At 43.4% G+C, this 15,681-nt stretch overlaps 1 protein-coding gene across 1 annotated transcript in view; it reads right to left on the bottom strand.

The window, feature by feature from the left end:
- Positions 1 to 9,008: 9,008 nt before the first annotated feature.
- Positions 9,009 to 15,681, bottom strand: part of FAM124A (family with sequence similarity 124 member A) — a 41,550-nt gene continuing 34,877 nt past the window's right edge. Inside the window, exon 4 of the mRNA XM_030477497.2 lies at positions 9,009 to 12,908. Within this exon, the coding sequence (XP_030333357.1) occupies positions 12,105 to 12,908 (804 nt within the window). The 3' untranslated portion in view covers positions 9,009 to 12,104. The remainder of the gene's footprint in view (positions 12,909 to 15,681) is intronic.

Here is a 15,681-nt window from a genome sequence, read left to right as displayed (position 1 = left end):
GCCCATCTTTACATGATTGCATATCATTTTCAGAAGATTTCACACTTCTGAAAGTCCATATGGTTGTCAAACTCTTTTCTGATGACACTTGTTTATGGCTTCAAAATAATCAACATGGATTCACACATCCTTTCTCCTCCCCCCCAAGTCTCTTTTGTACACAACTCCAATATGATTAATTCACTTCTCCAAATGACGCTGCCAAACTTAACACATCAGCAGAGAAGGCCTGGGGCAAAAACCTGTTCCATCTTGCTATGCTCTTCATTGGTGTCAGGCTGCAAGCTAGCTGTCACTCCAGAGAGCAGCCAGGTTTTCTTTGGACCATCTACCAAAACTCACAGCATCAGAAAAAGTTCTGGTGACCTGGTATGTCTAACAGATAACGAGCCTCCATGTACAGAAAAGAGCAGGCCACACCTGCAGCTGCATCCTAGTCATGTCACTGAATGATTCCCAGTGATGCTGACAGCAGAGTTTTAAACTCTGCAGTGTGCTAGAGATCCGGTAAATATCAAATCCCATTGATTTAGTAAGGAGATGATAAGGGGAGGAGTGGGCAGGAGGAAAGGAGGCTGGGTTTTGTCCTGCTTTATTCTGGACATAGTGCAGTCCCAGACTTGGGTCCTGTCTGAACAGATGAGACAAGGGATATGTTGGGGAACTGGGGGAGTGGGCAGAGCAGAAGCACCTCCAGCCTTGTGTTGGCCAAGGAGGGCTTAGCGCTGATTTTTATGGTGTGCCGCGAAGGAGATGGGTGAGCTGGATGGAAAGAGAAAGAAAAGGGAAAGTGAAGGGAAGGAAGGGAAGGACAGGGAAGAGGAGTGTCCATGGGGACAAGCAGAATGAATCCATGGGAACTCATCTGCAAAGGAAGGCGTTGAAACAGCAAACCAGCCTGTCAGCTCTGAGCAAAGGTTGCCCTGGAAACCTAGAAAACACTCTGTGCATTCAGGCCCTACTGGCAACCTTACAACTTCAGCGTCCTCAGCTGCTGGGGCTGGTGGCTCCTCTACACCATCCCTATATCACGCGCCAGTGCCTTGAAGGCCCTGTGTGCCTGGAGGTGGTGCACCACCTGGGGCTATGAAAAGGATGCAAGGTCACATCCTATCTCTCTGCTCCTCTCCTGCCCTTTGGCTTGTCCCAGCACCCTGAGAGTCCCCCTGGCCTCATTAACAGCTCTTGCCTCCTCACCTCCTAGCTAGGTGGGCTGCAGCCCCAGCAGTGGTTGTTCCTACTGCTGCCATAAGCAGCCCCGAAACTCCTTTCTTCAATGTTTCTATCACAGTCTTTATACGTGGCAGGGTGGTAACAAACATCCTCACCCCTCCTGTGGGAAAACCACAGTGCAATCAGATCCTGAAAGAAAGCAAGGAAGCAAAGTGCTGAGGAGAGAAACTTAGGGGCAGAGTCTGTGTTTCTGTGGCTTTATGTGGCACAACAAGCGAATGCTGGCACCTAGTCAAAATCCATGAGCAGAGCCACAGAGTTATTAATGAAAGCTTTTCTTTCTTGTGACCAAACCCACCCAAACAGAATGGGAAAAAGTGGGACTCATAGCCATGTCATGGCAAACTGTGTGAAAAAAACCTGCTCCTAAACACAGTCCAGTTACAAAAATAAATCTGTCCATGCAACAGGACATGTGAACTGCAAAAAGATGGTTGGTAATTCACCAGAGAAGGAGGAATTATGAAATTGGTATTACGTTTTGCATTCTTACACTGTGTCTGTTCCAGAAGGCCCTGCCACCGAGTTCATTACACCTAGGGAGCAGGAGTGCTCTGGTGGCAATGCTAACCTCACAAGAAGCATTGTCTTGGTAGGAGTTGGGTCATACTGAGCAGATTATCTTTATATCAAGAGCACCAAACATTTCATCAAAGTAACTGGTGGAATTTATGACAGCTTACCATGTTGTTCTCATGGGCTTTCTCGTGGCAGATGCTCAGCTCCATCCCGAGCTCAAACTGAGTGGTTGCCCTGTGGGCTGCGGCCACTTCCTTGGCAGCAGCTCTGACACAGCTAAATGACAAGGCAGATTTGTTTGGCTCATGAAGCCGTTGTGTTATTCAGCTTCCCAGCTTTCATAGATTCATAGAATGACCTGCGTTGGAAGGGACTTTTAAAGATCATCCAGTTCCAGCAACCCTGCCATGGCCAGGGACACCTTCTGCTAGATTGGATTGTTTGAGGTCCCTTCTGACCTGAGCTTGAGCACTTCCAATGACAGGGCATCCACAGCTTCTCTGGGCAACCTGTTCCAGTGTCCTGCCATGTTCTCATCATAAAAAAAATTATTCTTTATTTCCAATCTAAATCTATCCTCTTTTAGTTTAAAGACATTACCCCTTGTCCTGGCCCTTTACCAGGGCCCTGGTAATAAGTCTCTTCATCTTTCTTACAAGCTCTCTTTCTTTATATACTGAAAGGCTGCAATAAGGCCTCCCTGGAGCCTTCTCTTCTCCAGGCTAAACAATCCCAAGTCTTTCAGCCTTTCTCTATAGCAGAGGTGTTCCAGCCCTCTGACCATTTATGTGGCCTCATCTGGACCTGCTCTAAGAGGTCCATGTCTGTCCTGTGTGACGGAAGGGAGGGTGGAAAAGCATGGTGGCAGGGTTGAAGCCCAGCACAGACACTGTCAGCAGCTAATACTGAAACGCAGGACACAGAGAGTGCATAGCAGGCAGGTCTTGTTGGCAGATATGGCTGGAGCAAGGCTTGTTTTCTATTGCACTGTGAAGCAAACTTCATCACGTTCAGCCCGTACTCTTTGGGCATGCTTGCTGCAAAGCGCCCTATGGACCCTGGGGAAGGGGGCACATCTCATGCAATGGGGTGCTGAGGGCACAGTGCCAGGGCCTGCAGGGTCCCTGCCGGATGCCCTGCTGCCAGCCTCGGCTGGCAGCTCCTTGCACTGACACTCGTGTGCATGGAAACCACGAGATGGCACTAGCCACTTTTGCAGGCTAGCGTCTTCCCAGCGAGGAACACAAAAATAGAGCGTACTGCATCGCTGTGATCCTGTCACAAAATACAGGGACTCCGCAGTCACGGAGATGTGAACAGGGTATTTCTTTCACTGACTGGTCAGCGTTGACTAAATCCGTTTCCATTGCCATTTCATCATGTACAAATGGTTAGCAGGTTTTATTTACAAGGGGCAGATTGGATTCATGGCCTCCACCTACCAAGCTATTTCACATTTTATGCCTCATATATTCTGGAGAAAAGTGATTAAAAACTGATTCTAAAGTGAACCATGCTTAATGCAAAAGGCTAAGTGAAAGCAGAAACAGGGTGCGCCTGTTTAATTGTGAAGCTCTCAAAGATTCCAGATGCCCTTTCTGTGGCCAGACTGAAGCAACACTGTCTATCTGTAAATTGCTAAATAAGAGCAGGCTGAATATCGATCACCAGCTCCAAGGCCAGCCTGTATGAGCACTGTATGACTTGTGTCCACACCCTTCAGAGCTGTCCCATCGGCCACATACTGCACAGCAGCTGGCCTGGCTTCCCTCCTGGACTGCTGTGGGATCCTTATGGCTCTAGGACACAATTATTCCATATTGCAAGGGAGATTGTTATCCTAAATAAAGTCAGGACTATGTTGCAGGCCAGCTGAGAGATGTTTTTACAGCACGACCCTGGGAGGGGGGTGTGTGTGATTTTCGTGCCCTGTGGGTTGCCCAAGGACATGTGGGAGGACAGGAAGATGCAAAGTCAGGTGGGACAGTGCTGGAGACAGAGGGGCCCCTGCTTGATGTAGGTTCTTCCATAGTGGGAACAGTCCTTGGTGTGAAGGGCACCAGACAGTGTTTTGGAGAAAGCTGTTTGAAGAGGCCCGAAACAGAGCCAACAAGCAACCAAATGATCCAGTGTCTGAACCTTCTCCCTGTCCCTCTTCCATTTACCACTGTAGACATTTCCCATCACAGGATTTACAACGCCTTGCAGGGCTTTACACATCAAGCAGTTGGATTCCTCCCCCACATGCACAAATGCAGGACATTTCCTCCCACTTATCTCATAACCTGTTTATTCCTGGGCCCAGGGCGACAGGATCCTTTGCAGGTACTGAAGTTACATCGCCCAGCACTCTGTATTAACTTCTCCTGGAACAGAATGCACTCAGTGAAATTATCTGGGTGAAGGCTGCAAATAAATGTGACTATCTTCTCCTGTGGGGCATAAATTCAGTGCTGTTCATTGTCATGAAGTACTGCGAAAACCTGAGGAATGAAAAGAGATTCAACAGGAAATTTGACAAAATTGATGGAGGATAAATCCTTTGCTAGCACAATGCAGCAGTTGGTCACACAGTGATCTGAACATAGCTTTTGGCTCAGGAAGTCTGGATTCTGTGTAAATTTAGCAACGTATACTGTGCTAAGTCCTGGAAGCTGGGACAAGATGTCACAGGGAGCATTGCTCTATACTCAAATGACGCTTATGCTCAGATGAGAGACAATTCATTATCTGAACCGAAATAATTTTGTTAGGGTAAGAGTCAGAATGGTTTTATGAAGGGAAATCACACCTCATAAGTCTGTTAGGGACTTCAGAAGGCATTAACAAATAGGTGTACAACTAAGAACAATTTTCCAAAGTCCTTCATCAAAGCCCTTCGAAGAAACCCTGCTGTGATGGTTTACGAGGTAAGGTTATGTGAATAAAGGACTGATTAAAAGGCAGGAAACAGAAGGTAGAAATAAATAGCCAGTTCTGACAGTGGAAGGAGGTTGGCAGTGGAGTCATGCAAGGATTTGTACTCTAGCTTATATTGTTCAGCATGACCTAAACCTGGAAAAAGAGGGGCTTTGTGAGAGGGGAATTTGTTCAGGTTATTAAGCATCCAAAATAGTAAAGATGATGGACAATTGGGAAAGTTGCAGAGTAGTCTCAATACAGAGCAACTGGGCAATAAAAAGGCAGATGAAATTCAACTTAGCCAATTCTAAAATTAATTACATAAAAAAAAATATCTAATTTTACACACATGATAGCAGGCTCTGAACTGACTTTTACTGCTTGGGAATTGGACCTTTGGGCTATATAAAGATCTATGAAAAGGGCAGATCAGTGCTCAGCTGCGGACAAAACAGTAAGTCATATTACTAAGAGAGGAGCAGAGAATAAAATGGAAAACACCTTCAAGCCATTCTGTAAATCCACGGTGCATCTACATCTCCAAAACTATATGTGATTACAGAACCCCTAGCTCAAAAAACACATAGCAGAATAGGAAAAAAAAAAAATATAGAAGAGTAACAAGATTGAATAAAAGCACAGAATGGTTTTCCTACGAATAATACCCAACTAGATTAGGACTTCACAGCTTGAAAGGAGAAATCAGAGGTTTTATAGAAATCCATAAAACCACGAATAGCCTGAAAATGGTTACTGACTGTCTCTCCCTAAAGCAAACGTAGGTGGTATCAAATGGAGTTAGCAGGTGACAGGTTTGGCAGATAACCCTTCCTGTACAACATGTAGTAGTTTCACATGCAGCAGTGGAACTCCCTGTCAGAGGCTGCTGCAGATGATAAATAGGCTCAGAAAGCAATTAGACAATTCAAGAGAGGAAAGCCATTTACACAAGCGCTGTCTATGGCACCTCAGGCCTTCCTGAGCCATGCAATCATGTGTATAGCCTTTGGACATGTTCTTATGATGGCAGTTCAGGTGTCCAAGCTAGGCTACTGCAGTGCTTGCTGCCTAAGCATGAAACTGCAGGACTCAAAAGCTTCTGTACAGGGTCACAAGAGCTCATCTCCATGCTCATACCAGCCACTGAAAACACCAGTGTGTTCCAATATCCTGATTTCTTCAGTAGTTAACACACTCACATTATTCTGCTTCCAAAGCCCTTTGTGAGATGGGACTGTCTTACCAAGACCAAGGTGGTTCCATTGTCCTGGGCAGATGGGATGTCCAGAGCCATTACTCAGGCTGCTGAACCTGAAAATCACTCCTGAAAGACCTCAGCACTCTCAGGATGTAAAACCACATGATTAGAGATGTGATGAGACAGCTGCATATCTAGAGCTGCCATGGCTGGATACAGGTTCTTTAGGAAATGATGGCAGGTGGTGGGGGGTTTTGTGCTCTAGGCAACCGTGTGGCATGAATGCATGCACTTTGCGAGGGAACAGAGGATGAGACAGTCAAGAGCTCATGGGTCAGGAGAAGCCAACAGAAGGGATATTACTGTGTGCATCTCTTACAACACAATCAAGAAGAGAAGACAAACAGAGCCTTCTTTAAGCAACTGGAAACTGGTTTTGAATAGACTAGAACATTTTCCTGTCTTCTGTAACTGGAAAAACTTCTCAGTTGGAAAAACCTGTCTTCACTCACAAGATCTTCACTCACCAGGTGCGCTGTCAGGCCTGCCACATGCCTGTATCTAGTAGCAAAGTTTGGAGGAGAAAGTTACTAACGACACTAGAAGATTGAGTCAGGGATGCAATAAGCTGGACATCACAAGTCCATGGGACTGGACAAGTTAAATCTGACTGTGCCAAAAGAGCTAGCCAATGTCATTGTGAAACTTCTCTCTATCAGTTTTGAAAGGTTGTGGTGATTGGTGAAGTTTTAGATGGCTGGAAGAAAGAAAATGTCACAACCCACTAAAAGACAGGCAAGAAGGATAATCTGGGGAACTACAGACTGATCAGTCCAACCTCAGTCCCCTGGAAGATTATGAAGAAATCCTCAAAGCCACACTCCAAATGGACAAGAAGGTGAGCCAGCATGTATTTATCCTAGAATCATAGAATCATAGAATGGTTAGGGTTGGAAAGGACCTTAAGATCATCTAGTTCCAACCCTCTGCCATGGACAGGGACCTCACATTAGACCATGTCACCCAAGGCTTTGTCCAACCTGGCCTTGAACACTGCCAGGGATGGAGCATTTACCACTTCTTTGGGCAACCTGCTCCAGTGCCTCACTGCCCTCACAGTAACGAACTTCTTCCTTATATTTAACCTTAACATCCCCTGTTTAAGTTTGAACCCATTACCTCTTGTCCTATCACTACAGTCCCTAATGAAGTGTCCCTCTCCAGCATCCTTGTAGGCCCCCTTCAGATACTGGAAGGCTGCTATGAGGTCACCACGCAGCCTTCTCTTCTCCAGGCTGAACAGCCCCAACTTTCTCAGCCTGTCTTCATATGGGAGGTGCTCCAGCCCCCTTGTCATCCTCGTGGCCCTCCTCTGGACTTCCTCCAACAGCTCCATGTCCTTCTTATGTTGAAGACACCAGAACTGCACACAGTACTACAGTGGGGTCTCATGTAACAGTAAATCATGCTTAACTAACCTGATTGCCACCTTTGATGAGATGACCTCCTTGATGGATGGAGAAATAACCGTGAAGATAATGTTCCTTGACTTTATCGAGGCTTTTGACATAGTATTCCGCAGTACCCTTGCAGACAAATCAAGGAAACATGGACTAGACTTGTGGACTACAGCGTGGGTGAACAACAGTTTAAATCTAACGGGTATCCAAGTGTAAGTGGTATTCTTCTGAAGCCAAAACTGGGTCCACTGAGGTTGAACATTTTTGTCTATGATTTGTGTAAAGTGATGAAAGGCACCAAGTTTCTAGATGACCCTCCAGCTGGGGGGAATGACTGATACACTGAAGGGCTGGGATGCCATTCACAAAGACCTTCGCTAACTGGAGGAATGTGCCAATGAGAACCTCAAGTAGTTCAGTAAAGACAAGTGCAAGTCCTGCACCTGGCATGGACTAACCGGGTACAGCACAAGCTAAGCACCTACTGGCTAGGGAACTGCTCTGCAGAAAGGGATCTTGGGGTCCCAGTAGTAGCAGGTTGAACACGATTAAGCAGTGCACCCTTGCAGTAATAAGGCCAGCAATGTACTGAGTGGTATAAGCCAGGGAGTTGCCATCAGGTTGATGGAAATTATTCTTCCTGCCTACTGAGCACTCCTCAAACCACATTCAGAGGGCTGCATACCGTTTTCGGTTCCCCATTATGGTAGAGATATTGACACTGGAGAGAGTTCAGATGGTCAGGCAGCTAGAGCATATATTGTGCAAGAAGAGGCTGCAGGAACAACTGCAGTCTTTCAGCACCTGAAGGGGGCATTATAGAGAAGACAGAGCTAGAGTTTCTGAGAGGTACACACAAAACAACAAGAGGGAAAGATCACAAGCTCAAACATGGGAAATTCTGACTGCAGATTAGGATGTAATTCTTCACCATGACAATGGCTAAGCACTGGCACACATTGCTCAGAGATGCTGCGAAATTGCCACCTTTGGATATTTTCAAACCTGACCTGACCAAGTCCTGAACAAACTGATTTAACTTCAAAGCTTTGAGGTCTGAGCAGCTTTGTGCCTTCTTTCAGCAGGCACTTTGAACTAGACAACCTCCAGAGGCCTCTTCCAACTCCTGATGTTTCTACGACTCTATAACTGCCATATAAACATATATAAAACCCACAGTGTTCAACCATAAAACCATAACAACTAAACAAAGCCAAACCTACATAGGTTTGCATATACAATGTAATGTTGACATGCAGACATGTCCCATGACAGGAATAAAGAAATGTATAATAGATAACACCACACACTGATGGAAATAAGAAGGAAAGACTGCTATGAAGCCCACCATACATGAAACAAACCAAGATGGGATTTAAGCATGCAAGATTACCAATATGTGTCACAGCTTCTATTCTATCATTCAGCTTTACTGGAGCAAATGATTTACAACACCATAGTGAGACTCAAAAGATCTGGTCTGCAGAGGCAAAGCTGAGTCCAATGTAAAAATATTTTTGCTATGTTTATTTTGTAATTATCCCACTGACACACACTGCCAAGAGCTGGAGAGCTTGTGTCACTGCAGTCATTTTGAAGCCTAGTTAAACAGTCAGTGAGTCTGCAGTACTTCATAAATGAACACGTGGAAGGTTGAGAGCAACTGACTTTTCATCTCTATTTTATTTCACAGAAACAATGCATTCTGGGGTGAGAAGGAGAGAAATTTCAGGGAAAACCTACAGTTCTAAAATGACGTTGTTCATAATTTAACCAAAACAATAAGTAAATGCCATGAAACTTGTGCATGTTCTCTGAAGAGATCAGCCCCTTCTTAAATAATGGCAAGAGAATTAACAAAGCCTACCTTCAGTGAAACACTCTTCAAAATCTGGCTTCCTTTATTATTGACAGAAAGTTTTCTGCACACGATCATCTCTGGTTTTCCTGACAGTATGACAGTCAGTTATTGCAAAATTTGGTTACAAGCACCATGAATGTAAACAATTAAACCCAGTGGAGACAGCATAAATTCAGAGTCTGTGAAAGCTCATTTGGCTTTCTTCCCATTAGGATTAACGTGGTAAAATCTGGAGTTGAGATGCTTGTGGAGCTGCCAGTTAACACCACACATGAGCCTCATGATTGGCACTCGAGGTACCCTGTGCTTGTTTGTAGAGGTACAGTACCAGTGCCTCTTTTTGCATCAGAAGACAGCTCCCAGATGTGCTGAACCCCTTCTTGCAGAGACACACCCTAGGCAGAAAGATGTTTCAAAGCCTCCTCTTCATTAAAAGCCTCAGTCAGCTTTTGACAAGAGTCTGGTTACTGGCATAATGCCAGGATCAGATAGACACATCAGCTCAAACCAGCTTTTGATTTCATGTTCAGATTAAATGTTATCTATGTTATTAAAACACCATGAAAAGGCTTTTTTTTTTTTCCCCTCAAATAATGAAAGCTATAATTTTTAACAGATCTGAACAAAATTTATCCTGTTGGTTGTCATATCTGGAAGTGACTAGTGTAGATAAAATGGCTGTCCCATAAATTTGCAATGCTATTTCATCATTTATTTTTGTACTACCATGAATATGACAGAAAATAAGGAATCATAAGTTTAAACCTGTGGAGCCTGACTGTCATAGGCATCACTGCTTCTACGGTGAACTGCAAGCTGATGTAAAAAGCTGCTGGTCTGACCTCACAGTGTTTTACATGTATTTTGACAGTGTGCAAACAAGAATGTGGAGCACAGCTTTGTACAAATTGGGTGCACTGTGTTCAGAGGGGGTTTGACCAAAAGTCCAGGGAAGTCAGAGGAAAGGCTGTGTGAACTCTGAAAGAGTATAAAGAGGTAAACACATGCACATCATGACAAATCCTTGATTGGTGCTATTTCCTTTTCCAGGCATTTCTTAAGAGAACAGTTTACCCAAAACTGCAGTAAGCCTAAACAGTTTGGGAGAGTGGTAGAAGGCTGGTAATCTCCTGTTCTTTTAGAGCTTGGATAGATTTTTCCTATTTATACATTGCGTTTAGCACAAAAGACAAGGTCTACCTCTGGTACATGCTATGATAGCATCTCACAGAGAAGAGACTTGGACTTCAGCCTGATGCCTCTTTCCCTGTGTGGAGAAAATGACAGCAAAAGCAAAAAGCCTTGAGGAGGAGCATCTTGACTCTTGGTGAGCCCTCTGGCCTCTTCTGGTTTGGGCGTGCAGGTTTAATGGAATTCCCTCTCCTCCCCTATAAACCTGTACTCAATTTCCCCCCAACTTCCTTCCAGAACTGTTTGTACAAACTGTGCATTTACTTAAATGAGCCAGGGGAGCTGTTCCATTTTTTGTAGCTATTATTTAGGGTATGTATGAGCTTATTTTATTTTATTTTTTTCCCCCAAAGCAGCAATTCTTCTGATTAAAACTGCCTGGCAATATAGCAAACATCTTTTCCTCCACAAATTCGTTTTTATTCCATCCAGCACAATGCCATCATAGCAAGTCTTCAGCATCTGTACCTGTATATAGCTTTCATCCAGCCTTATACATACACATTCTAACATGTTCATTTTCTCACCGGCTAGATCAGAACTACAATCAGTGCCACTTCTCTGCCAAAAATGTAACTCTTCACGATGCAATCATCTGTTTATACGACTTAAATCCTGGTGAAAGTACTTAGCTGTCATATTAACAGCTTTTAACTTACTTTTTGCTTTTAATACCAAATTAATTGGAGCAAAACAAGTTATCAAGAACACGTACTCTAAAAAAATTACTTGAAAATCCAGTAAAATTATACTTGTTCTCCTTTTGGAGAGAGGTATTTGAGAAAGAAGTATGCTTGAACTGGAAATATGAAGAATAAGTTTCTGCATTAATTATCTTTAGCAGAAAAATAACAAACCCTTAAAAAATAAGGAGCTGCTATATATTTGGGACTAGTGATGTAGCAATATGTAAAAATGATGGGTTATCTTCCTTGATTTGTATTCCAAAAAGGTAAACTCTCTACTGCCTGAATTAAAAGTGGCTTACTTGGGTTACCACTATCCACAGGGTTCAGACAATAGCCCAGATGGCTCCCTTCCAGCTGGAAAGGATATAGGTTGAAAATGTTCTGTAAGGTTTCCGCTTTTGGCACTTTCCTCATCCTGCACTATCCATGGATATACTGGAGCTTCTTCTTCCCTGGGGAAGGAATGAAACTTCTCACCCACCTCACCACTGCCAGCTCTCAGAAATTAGAAAGAACTGTGTGTGTCCTCACAGGAAACTTCTTGTCTGACTCTACTGGAGATGTGCTCTGGGACCTGCTGTGCTTAGAGCTGCCTCTGGAACTTGTGAAAGAGAAAGAAGACCCCTTTCTCCTTCCATCTTTCCTGAGTTAAGGGAATTTCTCAGAAAACTTAAAGCAGTTTGGTGGCATAAATTACTCTTCCTTTTCTGCAAAAGAAAAATGGATTATTATGCACCTCTTCTGGCATTTTCTTCACCACCAGTCCAAGGGTCAGTCACAGCCACCATCCACCTTGCACTGCTGTGGAGAAGCCTCAGTGCTGATCATCTCCTCCAGTACAAAGGTACAGGGTGCAAGCTCAGACTAGTTCACTGTACATAGTTTGGGGACACCCATCTCTGAGGCATCTGAGTGTTTTCTTCAAATATTTAGCATTCTCTGCTGCATCACCTTCTCCTGAGCAAAGAACCTCCTTCAAGCTCAAGGTGGGCCCACTGCTGCCATTCACAAGTAGAACACATCTACCCTAGAAGGTGTAAAATAGAGAAACCTCAGATGTAAAATTCTTCTTCATTAACTGATGAAGCTGGGCAAACACTTCCATGATCATCCAGAGAACAAGGAGCTGCTCTTGAGGACTGTTTGTGCTGCTTGGAGAGAGATGCTGATGTGAATGAGCTGGAAGACCATTCAGAAAGAGAAGGTAGTGAAGCATCAACTGACTCAAAGGTATTGCACATGGCTGACACAGGCCTTCCACTGGTGGCTGCCTGTTTAGCCCTACTGACAGTTTGTTTCTGGGGGGGAAGAGAGGCTTCCAAATCATTGAAAAATCCATTAAGAGCAGAGTATGCAGAGACCACAGACAGGTCTGAGAAGGACAGCTTCATTCCTGTGTCTACATCCGTCTCCTGGGCACCCTCTAAGTCATCAATGTTAAGCCTGGGGCTGCATCTCAATGTTTTTAACCTAGTTGCAGGTGACCCAGTATTTAAAAACTGAAATGGTTCACTGAAATGTAAAGTCTCTGAGGCTGAAGAGGAGTTCACTGTGGGCAAGCAGAACAGAGACTTGCTTCGCTGAAATGACCATGAAATGCTGGAGGCACTGCTGCATCTGCGTGTGAAGTCTCCTCGACCACTGTGTCTCAAGTCCTGCTGGGAGAAACCAAGATAATGACCAAGGCCATTTGTGTGATGTGCCTTGTTTTGACCCATTTCTTTTGGTTGTTCAGGGACAGATCGGTGGCTCTGAGGAAGAAAGGCTGGCAGCGTGGTGAAGCAGGAATCTGTTGGCACAGATGGATATGGTTGCTTGTTCTGCTTTGCAGACTTCCTACACCAACTGCGTGCTTGCTGCAGTTGGGAGAGGGAGAAAAGAAGATCACATTAATACAGAATTGGCAGTCTTACAACCGTAAGTCTCTGTTGCTGAGTTGTTACTGCAAATAATTATGAAGCAGACTTCATTCAGTATGCTTGCAGCAAATGTTTCACTTCAATAACAAGAGAAAGTACCCTGCCAAAATCCCAAATATTTACATAAGGAACCCTGAAGACAACAAGAATAAATGGTAGAGGAGCCCTGCCTTGCGGGCTGAATTACAGTAGCTCGGAATTCTCACTTCCTATTGACTTGTTCAGATTCATTCATATTCTGTCTCCCAACATCAGTGCCTTAGCGGGCAACTGAAGAACAAAAATGAAGAAATGGGCTATGTATGTTACCATCATTATACTTTCTCATTTCTTCCTTACCGTGGTGCAAATGTTTTCATTTTTTCCTCTGAAATGTAAAAAAGCCTTTAGTGAGCAACCTCATCCTCTGTCTTCTCAATGGGAATTTATTATTTCTTTCAACTCTTTCACATTTTCTCTTTCACATCTGGATAGCTGAGCAATGTGCTCTAGAAACAACTTGCTCTATTAACTAGCTTGTAATAATTTTGAGCACAGACATCTAATTTGCTTGTAGACACCTAGACTGTGAAGACCGAACCTGGTGGTTAAGACTTCAGGGTGGACCTGAATCTCAGCCCCAGGGCAGGATTAAGTTGTCTGCCTGCCAGATACTTGAGCATTTGAACAGTGACAGCAGCTGTGACAAATGGGGAGCCAACATCCTTCTCAAGAAGCAGCTGGAGGCCAGGTGGACATCCTATGGGATTAGACACTTATGCGTGGGTAACTGAACTGAGGCCCTAGTGTTTGAGCAATCATAAGGTTATTCGTCATTGCACTTATCTCAGTAAGGCTTTTATAAATTTGAATTTTAAAAAGTTTAATTTATATTTTTCTTACTGGAATTTCTTGCATAATACAAAATGCTAGATTTCTGTCACAAAAGGGACAGGAACTAATGGAATAACGTGCAAGATCATACCCCGTAATCTTGTATATGGGACTTGTCAGTTGGAAGCAACAGAGGGGAAAGAACTAGGTATCTAAGTCACTACGTGTTATTAAAATGAAGACTGCAACAAACATTATTCTGGGCAGTCTCAGCTGAGTTAAAAAAGTATTGATGCACTATAGACAACACTGCCAAGGCCTCATCCAGAATGCTGTACATGACTCAAATTATGCCTATCTGAAAAAGAATAAAATCAAACTGACCAAGATGCAGCCACGAGGAGAAAAAATATAAAATCTATCCATTAAAAAACCTGAACCACAAACTAATAAAAGGTTTCTAATCACAACACAAGTAGAAGAGTCTTCTGGGGCAAGTAATGGATAAAGATGGAGCTTGATCATTTTGCCAAAGAGATTATATGACATGGGGGATGAGACCCTGGTAACCAAGGAGATCCTTTGAATCCCCTGTCTCTAAAAAGGACTCCATAAATTGCTGCTTCTAGCATCTCGCTAGTGCACATCACATTGTCTTAGTGACCCAGATCTGTCATAACCATCTTCTGGTTTTTATTGCAGTGGTTTTCTAAGCAAAAAAGGATTTTCACATCTGCAAAAAATGTTTTGCTTATCCATGATTGCCTAGATAGAGGTGATTTCTAGGACAGCCAAACCATAGGATCTCATTTCAGTGTTGTAGATGAATACATACACACCAATGTATCTGTAATGAGTTATGTTAATTCATAACTTATTTCTGTATAATATAATTAGCTATTTTCCTCAATGCCACAAAGAACTAAATGAATTAATGGGGAAATTAACCACAGTAGTGTAGCAGTTTCATTAACTGACAAGAAATTTAATACAAAAGTCAAATAAAATGAGTCAAGTTGTCAACAAAACATTAACCAGAAATCACATTAGAGCTCTGCACACAACGTTATTTTATTTAAGATGTGAGTTAACTTGTTTAAAAAATTATTTAGCAAGATAAAAGGCTTGTGTCTGGAAGAAAATGCCAGCCGGTTCTTAACTGAAGATATTTTTGGGTAACCCAGCAATAACAATATGATATGCTGAAAATACACAACCAAATCATCACACACTTTTGATAGGTTTGTACAAGAAATCACTTCTCATTCTATTTTGTTTGCATTAACCAAAGGTGCTATTTTTTTCCTCTGTGGTAACTGATACCAGATACATTACAGGGACTCAACCATTATGCTTGGTCAACAAGAAATCAACAGAAACACCTCCAAATCACTTCTCCTACTTCTTGGAGAGAAAATCATGGATTGACTGACCATGGCTTGTTTTCACGCTATATTCTTGTGTTTTTGTAGACTTAGTTGATAATTTGGTAGATCAAGCATCCAAAGAAACCAAGGATCCAAACAAGTACAGTCTTCTTGTTTGTGTAAAGGTAAGGAGGCCTTTGGGAGCACAAGCGCTGGTTACAGTTTGGACAAAACTGCACCTGAAAACACAAGACTTTTGGGAACAGATGCAACACTTGCAGTGGGGAGAGTTCTATATGCAGCACGAAAGCCTTGCCTTTACCTTGTACAGACCATGCCATCTTTCTATCTACAATCATAGAATCAACTAGGTTGGAAAAGACCTTTAAGATCATCAAGTCCAACCATTACCCCAGGACTGCCAAGACCACCGCTAAACCATGTCACTGAGGGCCTCATCTACATGGTTTGTGAACACTTCCAGGGACGGTGATTGCACCATTTCCCTGGGAAGCCTATTCTAATACCCG

The sequence above is a fragment of the Strigops habroptila genome, chromosome 2, assembly GCF_004027225.2.
Source record: "Strigops habroptila isolate Jane chromosome 2, bStrHab1.2.pri, whole genome shotgun sequence".
NCBI lineage: Eukaryota > Metazoa > Chordata > Aves > Psittaciformes > Psittacidae > Strigops > Strigops habroptila.
The sequence above is the reverse complement of the archived record's forward strand: the minus strand, read 5'-3'. Positions and strand labels throughout refer to the sequence as shown.